Source organism: Diadema setosum, chromosome 21, assembly GCF_964275005.1.
Source record: "Diadema setosum chromosome 21, eeDiaSeto1, whole genome shotgun sequence".
Classification (NCBI taxonomy): domain Eukaryota; kingdom Metazoa; phylum Echinodermata; class Echinoidea; order Diadematoida; family Diadematidae; genus Diadema; species Diadema setosum.
The window spans coordinates 28,317,620-28,333,150 of NC_092705.1; the positions used below are offsets into that span (position 1 = coordinate 28,317,620).

The following is a 15,531-nucleotide window of genomic DNA, read 5'->3' on the forward strand; positions in this document are numbered from 1 at the left end:
TGTGTGTGTGCGTGTGTGTGTGTGTGTGTGTGTTGGGGGGGGGGAGGAGGGTTTGGAGTAACTACGGAATACACGATCCTATTTGGCCCACTTTCCCAAGAATATGCTGCGCTACGGGGGGGGGGGAGGGAACATCTATTGTTTGTATTTGGTTTACATCTACATTCTTTTTATTTTCATTACTGTTATTCTTTATGATAAGGATAATAAAATAATGGTAGTGATCGCTGTAATTATATACTATTGCTATTGCATCCATGATATTTCTATCCTTATCATCAACATCATCATATTGTTATAGAAACATTTTCTCCTTTTTGGTTGTGGCAAAGCTTATCAATATCTGATGAGTTATATGTACCCACGTATTATCAATTTAGTTGTTAATCTATTTATACGTTATGTATGTATACGTAAAGTATGTATTTATATATTTTAATTTCAAATCATTAAAATATAGGTTTTCCCGGCCAATCAAGCACTTCTGTCAGTCCAGTTCCTTGTTGCTGCATTCAATTTAGCAAAATCTCGCGTAGATGACATGTTCGGCAAATTAATTTCATGATCTCTTCATTCAAATTCATTTTGGAGCTGCATTCAAATTACCTTTAACTTCATTCTTTTAAACACGTTTTCAATTGGAATTCGTTCATTCAATTTAGAATGATATAGTCACGTGATCACGTATATGCTGCGCTCGTTCATTCGAATTCATTTTTTGGAATCCAATTTAACATCTTTAATAATCCTTTTTACAAATTCGAAAGCCATATGTGCAAATTTCACTGATCGAAATGCTATATAGAACGCAAAAGTTGCAATTTTGAAAGACAGACTGTGCAATAACAAAGGGTTTTGCTATTAAAATTGAATGAACCTTCAATCAAATGGACTGACAAAAGTGCGAAATTGGCCGGGAAAACCTATGTTTCTTAATGTTTTTATTCTATACGTTTTTGGGGGATGGGGTAGGGGGAGAATGATCATTTTCAACAATCAGTAACAAGATGAATATGCCAACATGCCCCAGCCCTATACCTTATATAATTTTACATCAAATACAAACACAAACACACACACAGTTACCGACTACAAATGACAATGCATGGTTCTTGAAATAGGTTCATCTGATTGTTAATTCTCGAAATTAAGGTGAGATTTCGTTTGTACATAACCAAAGAAAACTATCTACCTTGCGTGAGCTTTCGCCTACTGTCTGTAGGTTTCATCAGACTGGCGTTGACTCGCCGTAGATGGGGTATAGGCATTCTTACAGTCCGAGAGAATGGAAATGTACCGGAGGATTTGTTCAACAAGAAACATGCTTTTGTGGAGAAGTCACGGGAGAAGGAATTTACCCAGTCCAAAGCGAGACAACATTACAAGTTACAGCGCCTGATTGACAACCATCGGCGCCAGTCTAAGCAGGAGATCGACTTATCAGGGTGGGCCATCAACGTTTCTAAACGCTAGCTTTCCTCGAGTGAAACATCCCTGTTGGGGAAGGGTTTGAATTTTGCCGTTGCTCCCAACAAACTCCCTGTTGAAGAGTTTGTTGTTGCTTCAGAGTTAGCAACAAAAGGTTTGAACCAGACTCAAGCCAGCCTCCTTCGTAACGATGTGGTTGGGATCCTTAAAAATGCCAACCCTCCAAAGTCCAACATCACCAGTTAAGAAAGACAAGCTTTGAAGGACTTGTCTTGTAACAAAGATATCGTTATCTTTCCGGCGGATAAGGGGAAGGCTACAGTATTACTTAACGTAGAGGATTACAAGGAGAAGGTCAGTCATATGTTAGAAGATCAGAAAACTTACGAGAAACGTCAGACCCAACACCTATAAGTACAAAAGGAATTTTGTCTCCATCCTGAAATCATTAAGGAAAGAAGAGAAGATTTCATCAAGACAGTATGAATACCTGTACCCCACGGAAGAAAACACCCCACGTCTGTATTGCACACCCAAGACCCACAAGGAAGGCTACCCTCTCCGCCCTATTTTTACTACATAGGTTCAATTGGTTACAACACATCAAGGGCGCTGGCCAACCATTTTGCTCCCTTGGTTGTAAAGACGGACCATCATGTCCAGAATTCCAAAGAATTCGCTGAGGAAATCAGTGAGTTGATCTTTGAACAAGGAGAGTCACTGGTGTCTTTTGATGTGGTCAGCCTTTTCACCAATACTCCCATCGATCAATCCTTGGACATTGTCAAAGATCGTCTTCTTAAAGATAGCAGTTTGAAGGAAAGAACCAACCTGACTCCAGACAACATCATCGAGCTGTTGAGTTTCATCCTTACTACCACCTATTTCCAATTCAGTGGCCAGGTCTACCGCCAGAAGTTTGGTGCAGCGATGGGCAGTCCTGTCTCCCCTATTGTGGGCAACTTGTTTATGGAAGATCTAGAACAGACAGTCCTTTCCACAGCACCCACTGCTATCAAACCCAGACTCTGGAAACGATATGTCGATGACATACTGGCTGTTGTGAAGGAGAATTGTGTAGACCAATTCAAGGACCATCTTAACTAAGCAGATGTTAAAGGTCAAGTTAGTTGTCTACAGGAAGAAAGCACACACAGGCCAATATCTCAACTTTTCTTCACACCACCCTCTTCATCATAAGCTTGGCGTTTACACAACACTTATGGATAGGGCCCATGGTATCACCACAGACGCAGAGGATGTACAGACTGAAGAAGAACATATCAAGTCCTCCCTCACATTATGTGGATACCCTGACTGGTCGTTTAGACAGGTCAACCGACAGATGACCCAACTGCCCAAGGACAAACCCAAGTCTAGCCAGAACACCAAGAAGAAATGCATGGTCACGATCCCTTATGTAAAGGGCACGTCTGAGGCACTCCAAAGGATCTTCACCAAATAAAATGTTGCTACCACCATGCGCCCCCTCACCAAACTACGAGGACTGATGGTTCACCCCAAGGACAAAAGATCACATGAGGACTCGACAGGAATAGTGTACGAAATACCTTGTAAGGATTGTGACAAGTTTTACATATGGGAGACGGGCAGGAAATTCGGAGTCAGGAAGTCAGAACATCAAAAATAGGCAGAGTCACTGGGGAAGACACATTTCACATCGGCTAAAAAGAAGGAGGCAGATCTTACTCCTAAAAAGTCAGCCATAAGTGATCACGTGGCTCAGGAAAACCACATCATTGACTGGAAAAAGAGCAAGATTGTGTCCAAAGAGAGCAACAAATTCACACGTTGGATAAAAGAGGCTATCCACATACAACGGGGGAGGGAACACATGATGAATCGTGTTGAAGGGCAATAACAAATTATCTTCAGCGTACATTCCCATTCTCTCGGACTGTAAGACTGCCTACACCCCATCTACGGCGAGTCAACCCCAGTGTGATGAAGTCTATAGACAGTAGGCGAAAGCTCACGCAAGGTAAATAGTTTTCTTTGGTTGTGTACAAACAAAATCTCGCCTTAATTAGACAATGCATGGTTGCAGAATGTGCCCAATCACAATGTGAGTGAGGTTGGAGTTTTAGTTATGGGTACCGGTAACTAGTCTTTGCCGGAGACCGTTTTCTTTCATTTGTCAGCGGAATGACGGAACAACTAAAAAAAAAGAAAAAAAAAAATACGCGCGCGCGGCACCCAGGTCAAATTGGCGATACCGAGAATTGTAACTATTTACCTTCCGTACTCTCTCCCTATGTTGTTTCCCTCTTCAACCCTCCTCTTTCTAGGCTTTTCTTCTGCCGAGCAACGGTCCCTGCAATTACTACGTAGCCTACACATGGTGTTACCGTAAACCTCTCTCCCTCATAACCTCATATTACACCGCAAGATATTTCGGGGGGTTAAAAGAGCAAAAATGAAACGGGGACGAGGAAACAACCAAGTGCCGTAGTACCTAAATGAGTCAAATTATCAGACTATAGAGTCTTTAGCATATATTTTAGCTAGTCTTTTGTAGACTATCATAGCCACACCAATTGCAAACTATACTTTATTGTGGCAAAATCCCCTTGACCACTGTAAGTTTTTTTTTTTCCCCTTTTTGTGCCAGGGACGTTTGACAAGGTTCACAGTATGATGGTTCTGCGCCAATTGGCACGCAAATCGCACAAAGGGTTAAAGTATATTTGAAGAAAGACCGAAAAACAGAAGGTGTAAATACTCCTGTAAAAAACAGACATGTTTGCAGTTATACAAAGAAAATATGCTTTTACTCAAGAATGATTTTTTATGCATCAAGGAAAATTTAGCTGTTATTCACTCCCCTCAAAAGATCCAATGCTCTCTACAAAGAGAGAAAAGTGAATTTCAATAAATAACACCGAGCAGACTCGAAGAAAACAAAACTAAGATATATGGCTTACCTTCAATTTGATACCTGGTCTGACTTTGGGGATAAACAGGCTATCAAACACGTGCGAAAAAGGCCCATGACCTGTCAACACAGAGAGAATTTGCTTTGGTGTACTTCAGTGTAACATGCGCTATATAAGCAGAATTCATTATTATTATTGTTATTATTGGTTGCATTTAATCTAAAACAGAGTTCTTAGAAGGACTCACAATTCATCTTCCACCATTTCAATTTACATCGAAAGGTCTACCAAGAATCTTACCTGGCTGAAGCGATTTTCCATGAAGAGAAGTTGTTTTGGAGTATTTTAAGATCAAAAGTGTAGCAGAATTTTGATCTTAGTAGGCACAAGACATTTTGTTATTCCAGAAGAGCCCTACCCGTTCAGCATCGTGGGACTAGATGGCACTTTTTTTTTTCAAAAAAGAATATCTTCTTTCGATTCCATCATCCGTAATCGAATACAAATTGAACATTCCATTATAGTTTGCTATATGCATGACATTTCAAACATTATACATTAAATCAGCATTTTACAAAATACATTATGTGACTGTCATTGCGTCATGACCTAATTATTATTAATTACAAAATATAATACGTATTGATTGCGTTATGCATTCGTCATAGCATTTATCATCAATTATGGAATCAATTATTGATAAGGGGTTAAACAAAAGGCATATTTACATATACATACACGAGGGGTGACTGAAAGGTTTTGAGCCTAACATGGAAAGGATTAAGATACGAAGACCAAATTTGGTCCTTTAAATCTTTCACATACATGTATCTTTACCCTACCCACAAAATTTCTCGGTCATAGCATGGTAGACTACTTCCAGAAGAAGGGTACTATCAGTGGACAATACTACTCTAACCTCCTGAAGCTCTAACGGGAAAAAAGCAAGGAAAGAGGCGAAGAATGACCACAGAACAAAAATGGATCTTGTTTCGTCAGTACAATGCTCAAGTGCAGTTATCAGTGGTAGTGATGGCTTCTAAGTTGTTCGACACCAAGTGCCCACCATACTCATCAGACCTAGCCACGTCGAACTTCCACCTCTTCCCGAATCTCAAAAAGGATTTGATTGGACAATACTGCTCCACCAATGAGGAGGTCATTGTTGCCATCAACCATACAAACACACGTATACAGACACACTTTTTTCTGATATTTATTTGAATTCTATTCAATTTTAGGTCTATGTGAACAACAAAATTAATTTGAAAAAAAAAATCATAAAAATTAGCAGCTGTATTCTTCTCTCTTGTGCTGCTAAATCATTTTTTCCCATCATAAACAGGACAATATCATTATTATGTTTTTTCGGTTCAAATCATGCCATGTTTATGTAAAAGAAATGAAGTGAAATTCTGCATGACTCTCAGAAAAAGGATTATCTTGATCAACTTATCAAGCCAATCCATAATTGCCTCGTTAGACACACACACACACACACACACATAAAAACAATCATACCCTTCTTTTTTCTTTGCAGAGCACACCAAGAGCATACAAAAATTATATCAAATTCAGCGTAACTATCTTTATCGACATGATCAAAGTAACCAATATCCGTTTCATTTATTACATAAACTCTCTTACACTCCCTTGAGAATACAGCATTTCCCAAAACTTGTAGTAAACTGAAAAAAGAAATCATGATTAATTCAACTAAACGAAATTCATAATTTTTAACTTGTCAACCTACCCCCCTGTAAAAAAAAATAACCATTGTGCATATCATCAAAACAAACCGTATTTCTCCTTAACCCTCTTAACTTGCACACGATTACTCTACTTTTCACACCTACCTATTTAAACCCCAACCATCCCCACTTCTCTACACAGGCATGCCCCCCCCCCCCCGAAAACTTTCCCTCAACACACACCCATGGAAACACAAAACATCATCATCATCAACAACAGCAACAACAAAACATACCCACACATGCACACCTACACCCACAAACACTCACACACCAAATCACACTGCATACATGCCTTATCATGCTTACTCGTGTCCTGTATTGACACCACTGGCGTAGCCAGGGGGGGGGGGGGGGGCGATGGGGGCGGTCGCCCCCCCCCCCCCCCTAAGATTTGGACCGGGGATTTGGGAGGCGGAAAAAAAAATGCGTGTATACTGTATGCACATGAAGCGGGTCTCCTTTTCAACCTTTCATCAAAATAATAAGATATTTTTTTTTTATATTTCACTCAAAGTGTGCTCCAGATCGTTGAATTTCAATTCAAAATATGCAAAATCTCTCGTGTTTGGGAGGGGTGTCCCCCTCCCAAACCCTCCCACTCTGTACCTCTTTCCCTAGCTAAGTACACTTTTTAGATTTACAAAATATTTTGAATAATTCTGAGTGCACAAGACTTATCACTAATATTCCGAAAACTCAAGGTTCCCTCATGTATAAGGGGAATTTCCCCTTTTAATGGACCCTTTCCTCCCTCCCCCCCCCATTCTTTTTTTTTCTTTTTTTTTGTGATTTCCCAAATGTTGATTCCATATTATGTGTATACGATAGATATCTCAATTTCAACCTTAAAAAGGCAAAAGCTCCATCGGAAGGGAAGGGTGGAGATAACACTCGCCAACGCCTTCTCCCTGCTCGCCCCCCCCCCCCCCGCCATGCATAGAAGTAGACTGTGGCTATACCCAGATCGCTTTATTTCAATTCTAAAAACGCAAAAGCTCCGCGTGCGGGAGGGGGAATCCTCCTTTCCCTAAGCTCTACCTTACTAGACTTTATACATACACACAGATGGTGCACATTCGGAATAAGAGCTAAATTCCGTGATTTTAACACTTCGATGAAAAAGTATTGCACCAAAACTTTGCACAAGATCGCTGAATTTCAGGTCTGAAAACGCAAAATCACCTTCGTGTGGCAGGGGATATGCCCCTATCTACACCCTCGTGTGCATGCTTTTTCTGCTTGATTGCTGAACAGACAGCGTTCATGATATTCAGTGTAAGAATTAATACAAGAAGACTAGTGTATTTAAATTATACCATTTTATAGGCAAATTGTTCAATAATAATCTACACTAAAATATACTGCAACCATAAACAAGTGGGACTGTTTCAACTCGTTAAAACACGCAAAAACATGCATCAAATTGCACCATTTGCAACGTCAAAATGCACCCTCCCCTCCCCCCTCGCTCGCTCCACTTGCTCGGGTTCAGTCGCGTTCATGATATTCAGTGAAAAGAATTAATACAAGAAGTGTGTTTAAATTACACCATTTTATAGGCAAATTCTTCAATAATAATCTACACTAAAATATACTGCTATATATACCTTAAACAAGTGGGACTGTCACGTCGATAAAACGCGCAAAAACATGCATCAAATTGCACCATTTGCAACATCAAAATGCAAAAAGTTCTTACCGTGGGAGGGGGGACACCCCCTCCCACTCCCTCCCCTACCCCCTCGCTCGCTCCGCTCGCTCGGGTTCAGTCGCGTTCATGATATTCAGTGAAAAGAATTAATACAAGAAGTGTATCTAAATTATACCATTTTATAGGCAAATTGTTCAATAATAATCTACATCAAAATAAACTGCTACCATAAACAAGTGGGAGTGTTTCACGTCGATAAAACGCGCAAAAACATGCATCAAATTGCACCATTTACAACATCAAAATGCAAAAAGTTCTTACCGTGGGAGGGGGGACACCCCCTCCCACACCCTCCCCCCCCCCTCGCTCGCTTCGCTCCCTCGCAGACTAACCGGCCGCTCCCCCCCCCCCCCCTAAGATAAAATCCTGGCTACGCCGTTGTTGACACACACCAAAAAACAAAACTGACCAAACGTCTGATGTGGGAAAGAAGAGAGAAAAAAAAAATGTGACCACCATAATGCTGATAAATACCAATTCCTATACCCCCGTCACACGAGAGGTGGAATGAGCCGGAATGCCGTTGGAATAAAAATTCTTCCTGCATTCCTGCATATTCGAAGTGCATTCTAAAAATTCTGACGACATTCTGAGTGCATTCCAAACATTCGGGTCCATTCCAAGGTGGCCGTCCCGAATGTTTTACTCATGCTTAAAACATTCGAGGAGCATTCGAAGGGTATTCTAATTGGAATCTGATTGCATTCTAAATATTCCTACGGCATTCTAACAGCATTTGAAATAACCTGACGTCATTCGAGGAAAAAACAAAAAGGTGTTGCACCTCAAATCCTGCCAGAATATCTCAAATGCTCAAATGCTCACACAATTACCCCCAGTTAAATACTGGTTAGTGGAAGGGTTAGAGTTAAAGTTTGGGTTAGGGTAAGGATTTGGTTCAGGATTAGGATTAAGATTAGGGTCACGGGAAGGGTCTGGGGTAATTGCCCTGGGGGTAATTGGCCTATTATAGCAACTTCTCTTCGGGTTGAGACTGGTGAAAATACAAGATCCATCACCATTATTTTTATACGCTATCGGAGACCATTCCGGCGGCATTCTTGACACACACGGGACATTCGTGTTGCATCTTAAGTACATTCTAAGTGTATTCTAAGTTTTCGCGCTTAATTCTGTTTGAATTTGTAAACATTCAAAGTTTATTTGGTAGCCATTTCAGGAACCTTCTGACCGCATTCGAAATGAGTACTGCATTCGAGCCGCCTTCCGACCATCAGCAATCGAAACGCGCTCATGCGGCATTCGAAGTGCTTTCTAAAATTTAGAAAAAAAAAAAATCTGACGGCATTCTAACAGGATTCTGAATATTCCAACAGCGTTCCAACTACGTTCGAGCAGCATACGAGAGCTTATTCATTCGGAATGTGCAAGAATGATTCGGGAAGGGCTCGAAGTGCATTCCAAGTATTCGAACCAAGCATTACTACCAAGCTGTGAGAATTTGAATTTTTCTCCCGAATGTGGCGGGAATTTTGAAAATCCTTTATTCCGGCTAATTCTGCTTGATTCGTGCTGATTCCGAATTAGTGACTGACCATACGTCTGACGTGGGAGAAGATATATTAAAAATGACATAATTGAAATATATAATTCATACATTAATCAGGACACCTATCCCTGCCAAGAGTGTGGAGAAATCATTGAAAATCAATCCCTACAAACTCTTCAACTGCTCCCATTTTTTGCAAATAAAACCCAAGTTTACCTGCTTTTACCGCAATTTCTTTTCTTCCTCTATAAAATCCAAAATAATTTTCTTTATTTTTTCCCTCTTGGGTAACTTATTTTCTTCTCTTGACAGGAATATTACAACTTTTATCAAAATTATCAAGCATTCACACATTCAATTTGATTTGAATTACCACATTAGCCCAAGAAACTATATCTCCATTCGATAGCCTCTAACTCATCTATATCATAGTACTCAATAAGAAATTGCCATATCCGCTTTACTTTAACACAATTATAAAAGATATGTGAATAAGTTTTCCTTTCCAATTGACAATAAGAACAAAGATTATCATTCACAAGACCGAACTTGAACAAAATTAATGATCCCTGGTGTAAATCACCCCGTGTAACAACTCAAACTGAAATTGCCTGTGCTGACTAAGTAAAGTCGTATTTCTAGGTCTAATGAATAATATTCTAATTTTCTTATCAATGAAGTTATACTTCATTTCACCATGTTTTATTTCCAAAGTATAAAGTTCTTGTAAATCTGTAACAAAATACTCATACAATATTTTTGACTTAACATTTTGAAAATTTAATATTTTGCCTGCCAGAAATCTTCCCCTTTATATCATAACTTAATACATCAATTTGCTGAAACCTTACTCTACCTGTGGGCTCTTTCCAACTTTCTGGAAAACAATATATATATATATTTATTTATATATATATATGTATATATATATATATATATTTATATATATATATGTATATATATATATATATATAATTTATCTTAAGTACACCATTTTCCATAATACCTACATTTTGAAAATGCAGAAAGTTTTTAATAAAACCTCTTTGTAAAATATGGTGTACATTTTAAATACCCTTTTCATAAAAAAGAATAAAACATACTCTTCCCTTTGAATTCAATAAATATTTCTATCATTGAATATCACTGGGTTCATAACTTCATTCTCAAAATTCCTACATTTATCCATTTCCTGCCACTCCTTAACCATTTCTATATAAGAAAGTGGGACTGGATCTGTCAGTGTCAATCTAGACCTCTCATAATCACATAGAAATAAAAACTGTCCTCCTACTGATCGAAAACCTAAAATCAAAATACATTTTCCATCCAGATTTCTTCTCACGATACAATAAACGTTTCAACCACATAATATGTTGCGTTTTGACAAACAGCTTGAAATTTGTCGTTCGCAGTCCCCCATTAACATAATCTTTGTACATAATATTCCTTTTTACATGGTCTTTACCATTCCGCAAAAAAAAAAAACTCATCTTATCCAATTCAGACAAAAATCCATTGGCGAACCACTATGAGTGATGAAACATGATTTAAGTTTTTAACAAATGAATTTCACCCGTGAGTGTTAAATCACGCTGTTTCCACATTCTTAGTAACTTTTTTATTCTACTTTGTAAATATTTCTTTAAATTTATCACATTCCCCCACTTCTCGTGAAAAATAAACCCCCATTTTCTAACATCATCAACATTTTTTTTCAGATACAGATAATACAGGTTTCTCTGTGTCCTTACCCATCCACAAAAAAGGTTGTTTTTTCCTTTATTTACTGTTAAAAAACCGCTTATTTTCCCAAATTCATCAAAAATATATTGAAGCCTGTTTACAGATTTCGTGTCCTTTATAAACAACGAAATATCATCCGCATATGAAATTTGCTTTATGTCATCTTCCCCAAAATTATTCCTTTAACAGTATTATCTTTCCTCACTATTTGTGCCAGTGTTAAAATAACTGATAAATACAAATACGGAGATAGGGGATCACCCTGACTAACCCCTCTCTTAATCTTTAAATAACCAGTAGAGTGCCCTCCACTCATGACACAACTGCTAGTATCTTTGTAATGCACATTATTACCCAAGAGCAAAACGAATTGCCAAATCCAAAGCTATGTAAATCTAAAATAAAAATTCATGAGCAACCGAATGAAGTGCGTTTTCAAGATGCACTGTGACCAAAAAAAAAACCTTCATGTGTTATGCAAAGAATGAAATAACATACATCTTCCAATCTTACCGCCTCTCCTATATTCCTATTCTTAATATACCCAACTTGTTCAAAATATATAATTTCTCCTAACACGTCTTTAATTCCATTTGATAACACTTTAGTTACATACACACACGCACACGCACACACATATTCATTGAAATTTAGTTCCATTTCCTGCTGTGCAAAGCCGTTTTCATTGCTAATTTCTTTCCTCTTCTCGACTGTACAGCATTCCTTCCTGTATTTCCTTTATCAATTGGGGCCTGTTCTTTTTTCTTCAAAAAATCAAATAACATCCATTTTATCGATAACATCAAATGGTTTATGATTTGCCCTATTCCAATATCCTGTATTTTGATACCTAAATAAAAACATATTGCAAATCGAAATTTTGTTTCTGGATTAAAACAAAACCTAGACTGCAGTTTCGAAACATTTTTTTTTTTTTTTTACCCCAACAGGGTATTTATTGCCTCCATAATTCAACATTTTATATCACATTATACAAAAAATGAGAAAAAAATACAATGAGCTTCAAAAGGGGTTCCTGAGATCAAAGGAAACCACAAACTATTTACACAATATACTTCATTTGCTTTGGTAAATTATAATATGTTTTCTTACTATTCAGATCTTCCTCTATTCTTTTACAAATTTCTCTTCCAAACAAATGTTGCAAATTAGTTTCACGACGTTCTTTTCCGGTTTTATTTCTTAACAGTATATATTCATAAATACACCAAAAGGCAATTGTCAAAAACAAAGCTAATTCAGTCTCTTTATGAGCTTTTAACAGATGCATTCCTGTTATCTTAAAATCAACTTTATATATAAAGGATGTCCACTTTCAGCTTTACTCTTTGTGCTTGCTGCAGAATTTATGTCGACCCGAATAAGAAATAACAAGTGTATAAATGGTATTTCTGTTTTACAAATGGAGGAAAATTTTGAAGTAAAATTACTACAATATGCAGACGACACTTTATTTTTTGTTTCAGATAAACAATCATTAGAAAAAGTAAGTGAAGAGTTGGAATTATTTGGAAATGTAGCAGGACCAAAACTGAATAAGAGTAAAACATCTGTTCTGTGGCTGGGAGCTGCCAAGTCAAAATGGTCACTCGATGATCTTGATTTAGTGTGGACAGACACACCCACAAAGTACTTAGGGTTTTATGTTTCACCTGATATGAATAAAGCACGAGCATTGAATTGGGAAAACAAACTTACGAAATTGCAAAGACTTTTGGATAATTGGAGAAAAAGAAAACTTACGCTTTTTGGTAGATTGATTATTGTCAAAACCTTAGCTTTAAGTCAAATAGTTCATATACTTATGGTTGACACAATTCCTGAGAAAATATTGAAACGACTGAATAATCTGTTATATATTTTTATTTGGCAAGCAAAAACTGAAAAAGTGAAACGAACTATTATGATTAAAGAGTTTGAAAAAGGAGGCGTTAATATGATCGATCTTTTTAAGCAAAAACTCAGTTTCCGATTGAGATGGCTTGGTCGCACTATAGGTGCAACGAAAGGAACATGGGCTAAAATGTGTTTTTATTGGTATAACTTTTTCGGTGGATTACAATTGTTGCAGTTTCGAAACATGATAACTTGTTCGCAATCAAAAACAAATGTTCATAGGTCTCAACCTCAGAGTGACAAAACGTACTTTGTCTCCTGTGAAACCAAACAGAAATAAGTTATCTTACATTTCATTTCGTTTATTTCATTTCTAACAAATATTATTATAACATAGAATACACATTATAACACAACAATGTCATGAAAAACAAACAACCTGCTAACTGAGATACATTTTGTAAATTCCATGACAAATACCGTAAGAACGTTGTTGGAAATGGAGGGGACCGCTTTAAAGCAGAGCTTGTAGTTTGCAGCACCATCATGAAAAAAAAAATATTTAATTACAAATCTTTAAAACTAGGCAGATTGCTTGGGAAAAGAAGAGAAGTGAGAAAGTTATAGTATATAGAATAAGAATACCTCCAACCGATTAAATGAAAAAAAAAAGTAAAACATAACCTCCACTTCGTACTATGCCCCAAAATCAAACGCCTAATCCACATAATTCTTTGCGCTTTGACAAACACTCGAAAATGAATCAATTTTAACGTTTAGTAAGTGATGATCGATCGTCCCCTTGCATTCGTTTTCCATAGAGCTGCATGCGATTCAGCGCAGAAGATTATATAAAAAAATACCTACTTACTACGATCGGGTATTAAGCTCTGAGATTGTGGACTTCCGGCGAACATTTTTGGCTGGTGTTTCGCATTTTCGACGTTGCCCAACTGAAATCGTGTTATCAAAACGTTATGTCACATATCTCTTATACATATTATGTACATTTTGGAGCAAAAGTCGACAGTTCTACAAGCATATGGGAACTATATTTGGGTTTTAGATAATCAGTACAAAATGGCAATGCAGTTGACTCATTGAAATTTGATTTGATTGTTTTGTTGTTATGTATGTAATATTAATGATACATTGTTAATTTAGCATCGTTAAAGTTATTTGTCCTGGCATGAGGGGTAAAACATTTAATCCCACTCAAGCCAACTTACAACCCATTTGTCAAGGTCTAAATAATCATAAGGAATTATTTAAAGAAAATATAGATTTTCTAGAACAAGAAGTGAAAGATACAATGCAGTGCTATATTAGTAAGTACATTTATGGATGTAGTTTCAAGTTTGCATATGGCAGATGAGGGGGTGGCCTGCACGGGAGGGGGCAAAACTTTCACATTTCAGCTTTTTTCCGAAAACCGTATGACAGATTTTCACCAAACGTGGCGGGTAGCATCTCTGGGTTAAAATACTCACATTTTATTCGATTTATTTATCCATCCCTTATTCAGTCATAATAATGCACTAGTGTTAAGCTTTCTTCACGACAATACACATACTAGTGCGCAAAAATTTCATATTCAGTCATAATAATGCACTAGTGTTAAGCTTTCTTCACGACAATACACATACTAATGCGCAACAATTTCATATACACCGACATGAAACAGTGTGTGCATATACCCCCGCATTCTAACCCTACTGAGTTTATTGGGTTGCTTCATGATCTCCCCTCTGATAAATATTTTGATAACAAGACATGCATTATTATGGGAGACTTTAATATAAATCTCCTTAGTTATAATGATACTACAGTCAGTCAAGATTTCCTCAACCTTATGTTGTCCAAATCCTTCATTCCTTCTATAAGAAAACCTACTCGAATTTCCGATGTCACTTCAACTCTTATCGATAATATATTTGTTGATAATTTATCTCTTGATGTCACATCTGGTATTGTAGTCTCTGACATTTCTGATCACTTCCCGATTTATACCCTTGTACCTCAGTTTACAACAAGAAAAACTTCTACATCTAACCATGGTATTCGTGACATGTCTGAACGCAATCTAAATAGGCTCAGGGAGGGATTTGGGACCGTTGACTGGTCTCCTGTCTACAACGCAGGAAATGTAAACTCATCTTTTGAGGTTTTTATGAAAATTTTGATAGAAACTTGTGATAATCATATACCTTTGTTAAAACGATCTAAATCCAATTATAAAAGAATACCAAGACAGCCTTGGATTACGAAATCTCTTCTTAGATCTATTAATAAGAAAAACAGATTATTTTGTAGATACCGTAAATCCCCAAATGTTTCAACTAAATCTCGTTATGTTTGTTATCGAAATACGCTGACCTCTACGTTACGCTTAGCTAAGCAACATATTTTTACCGACAGTTCGATAGATGCAAATGTGATATAAAGATTACGTGGAAGGTGATCAACACAGCTTTAAAATCAAGCACTAAGGCGAATTCCCCAAATCGTATTCTGAAAGAGGGTCGCCTAATAGACAATCCAGAGGAGATGGCAGATGCATTCAATGACTTCTTCGTTAACCTTGGGCCAGATCTTGCCAAGAATATACCTCGCTCCGGGACACCTTTT

General features: G+C 37.4%; 1 protein-coding gene across 1 annotated transcript in view; it reads right to left on the reverse strand.

The window, feature by feature from the left end:
- The window catches only part of LOC140244456 (deoxynucleoside triphosphate triphosphohydrolase SAMHD1-like), an 80,608-nt gene that overhangs the window by 52,550 nt on the left and 12,527 nt on the right, over positions 1–15,531 (reverse strand). The window contains exon 4 of the mRNA XM_072324095.1: positions 4,374–4,444. Coding sequence (XP_072180196.1) covers positions 4,374–4,444 — 71 coding nt within the window. The remainder of the gene's footprint in view (positions 1–4,373; positions 4,445–15,531) is intronic.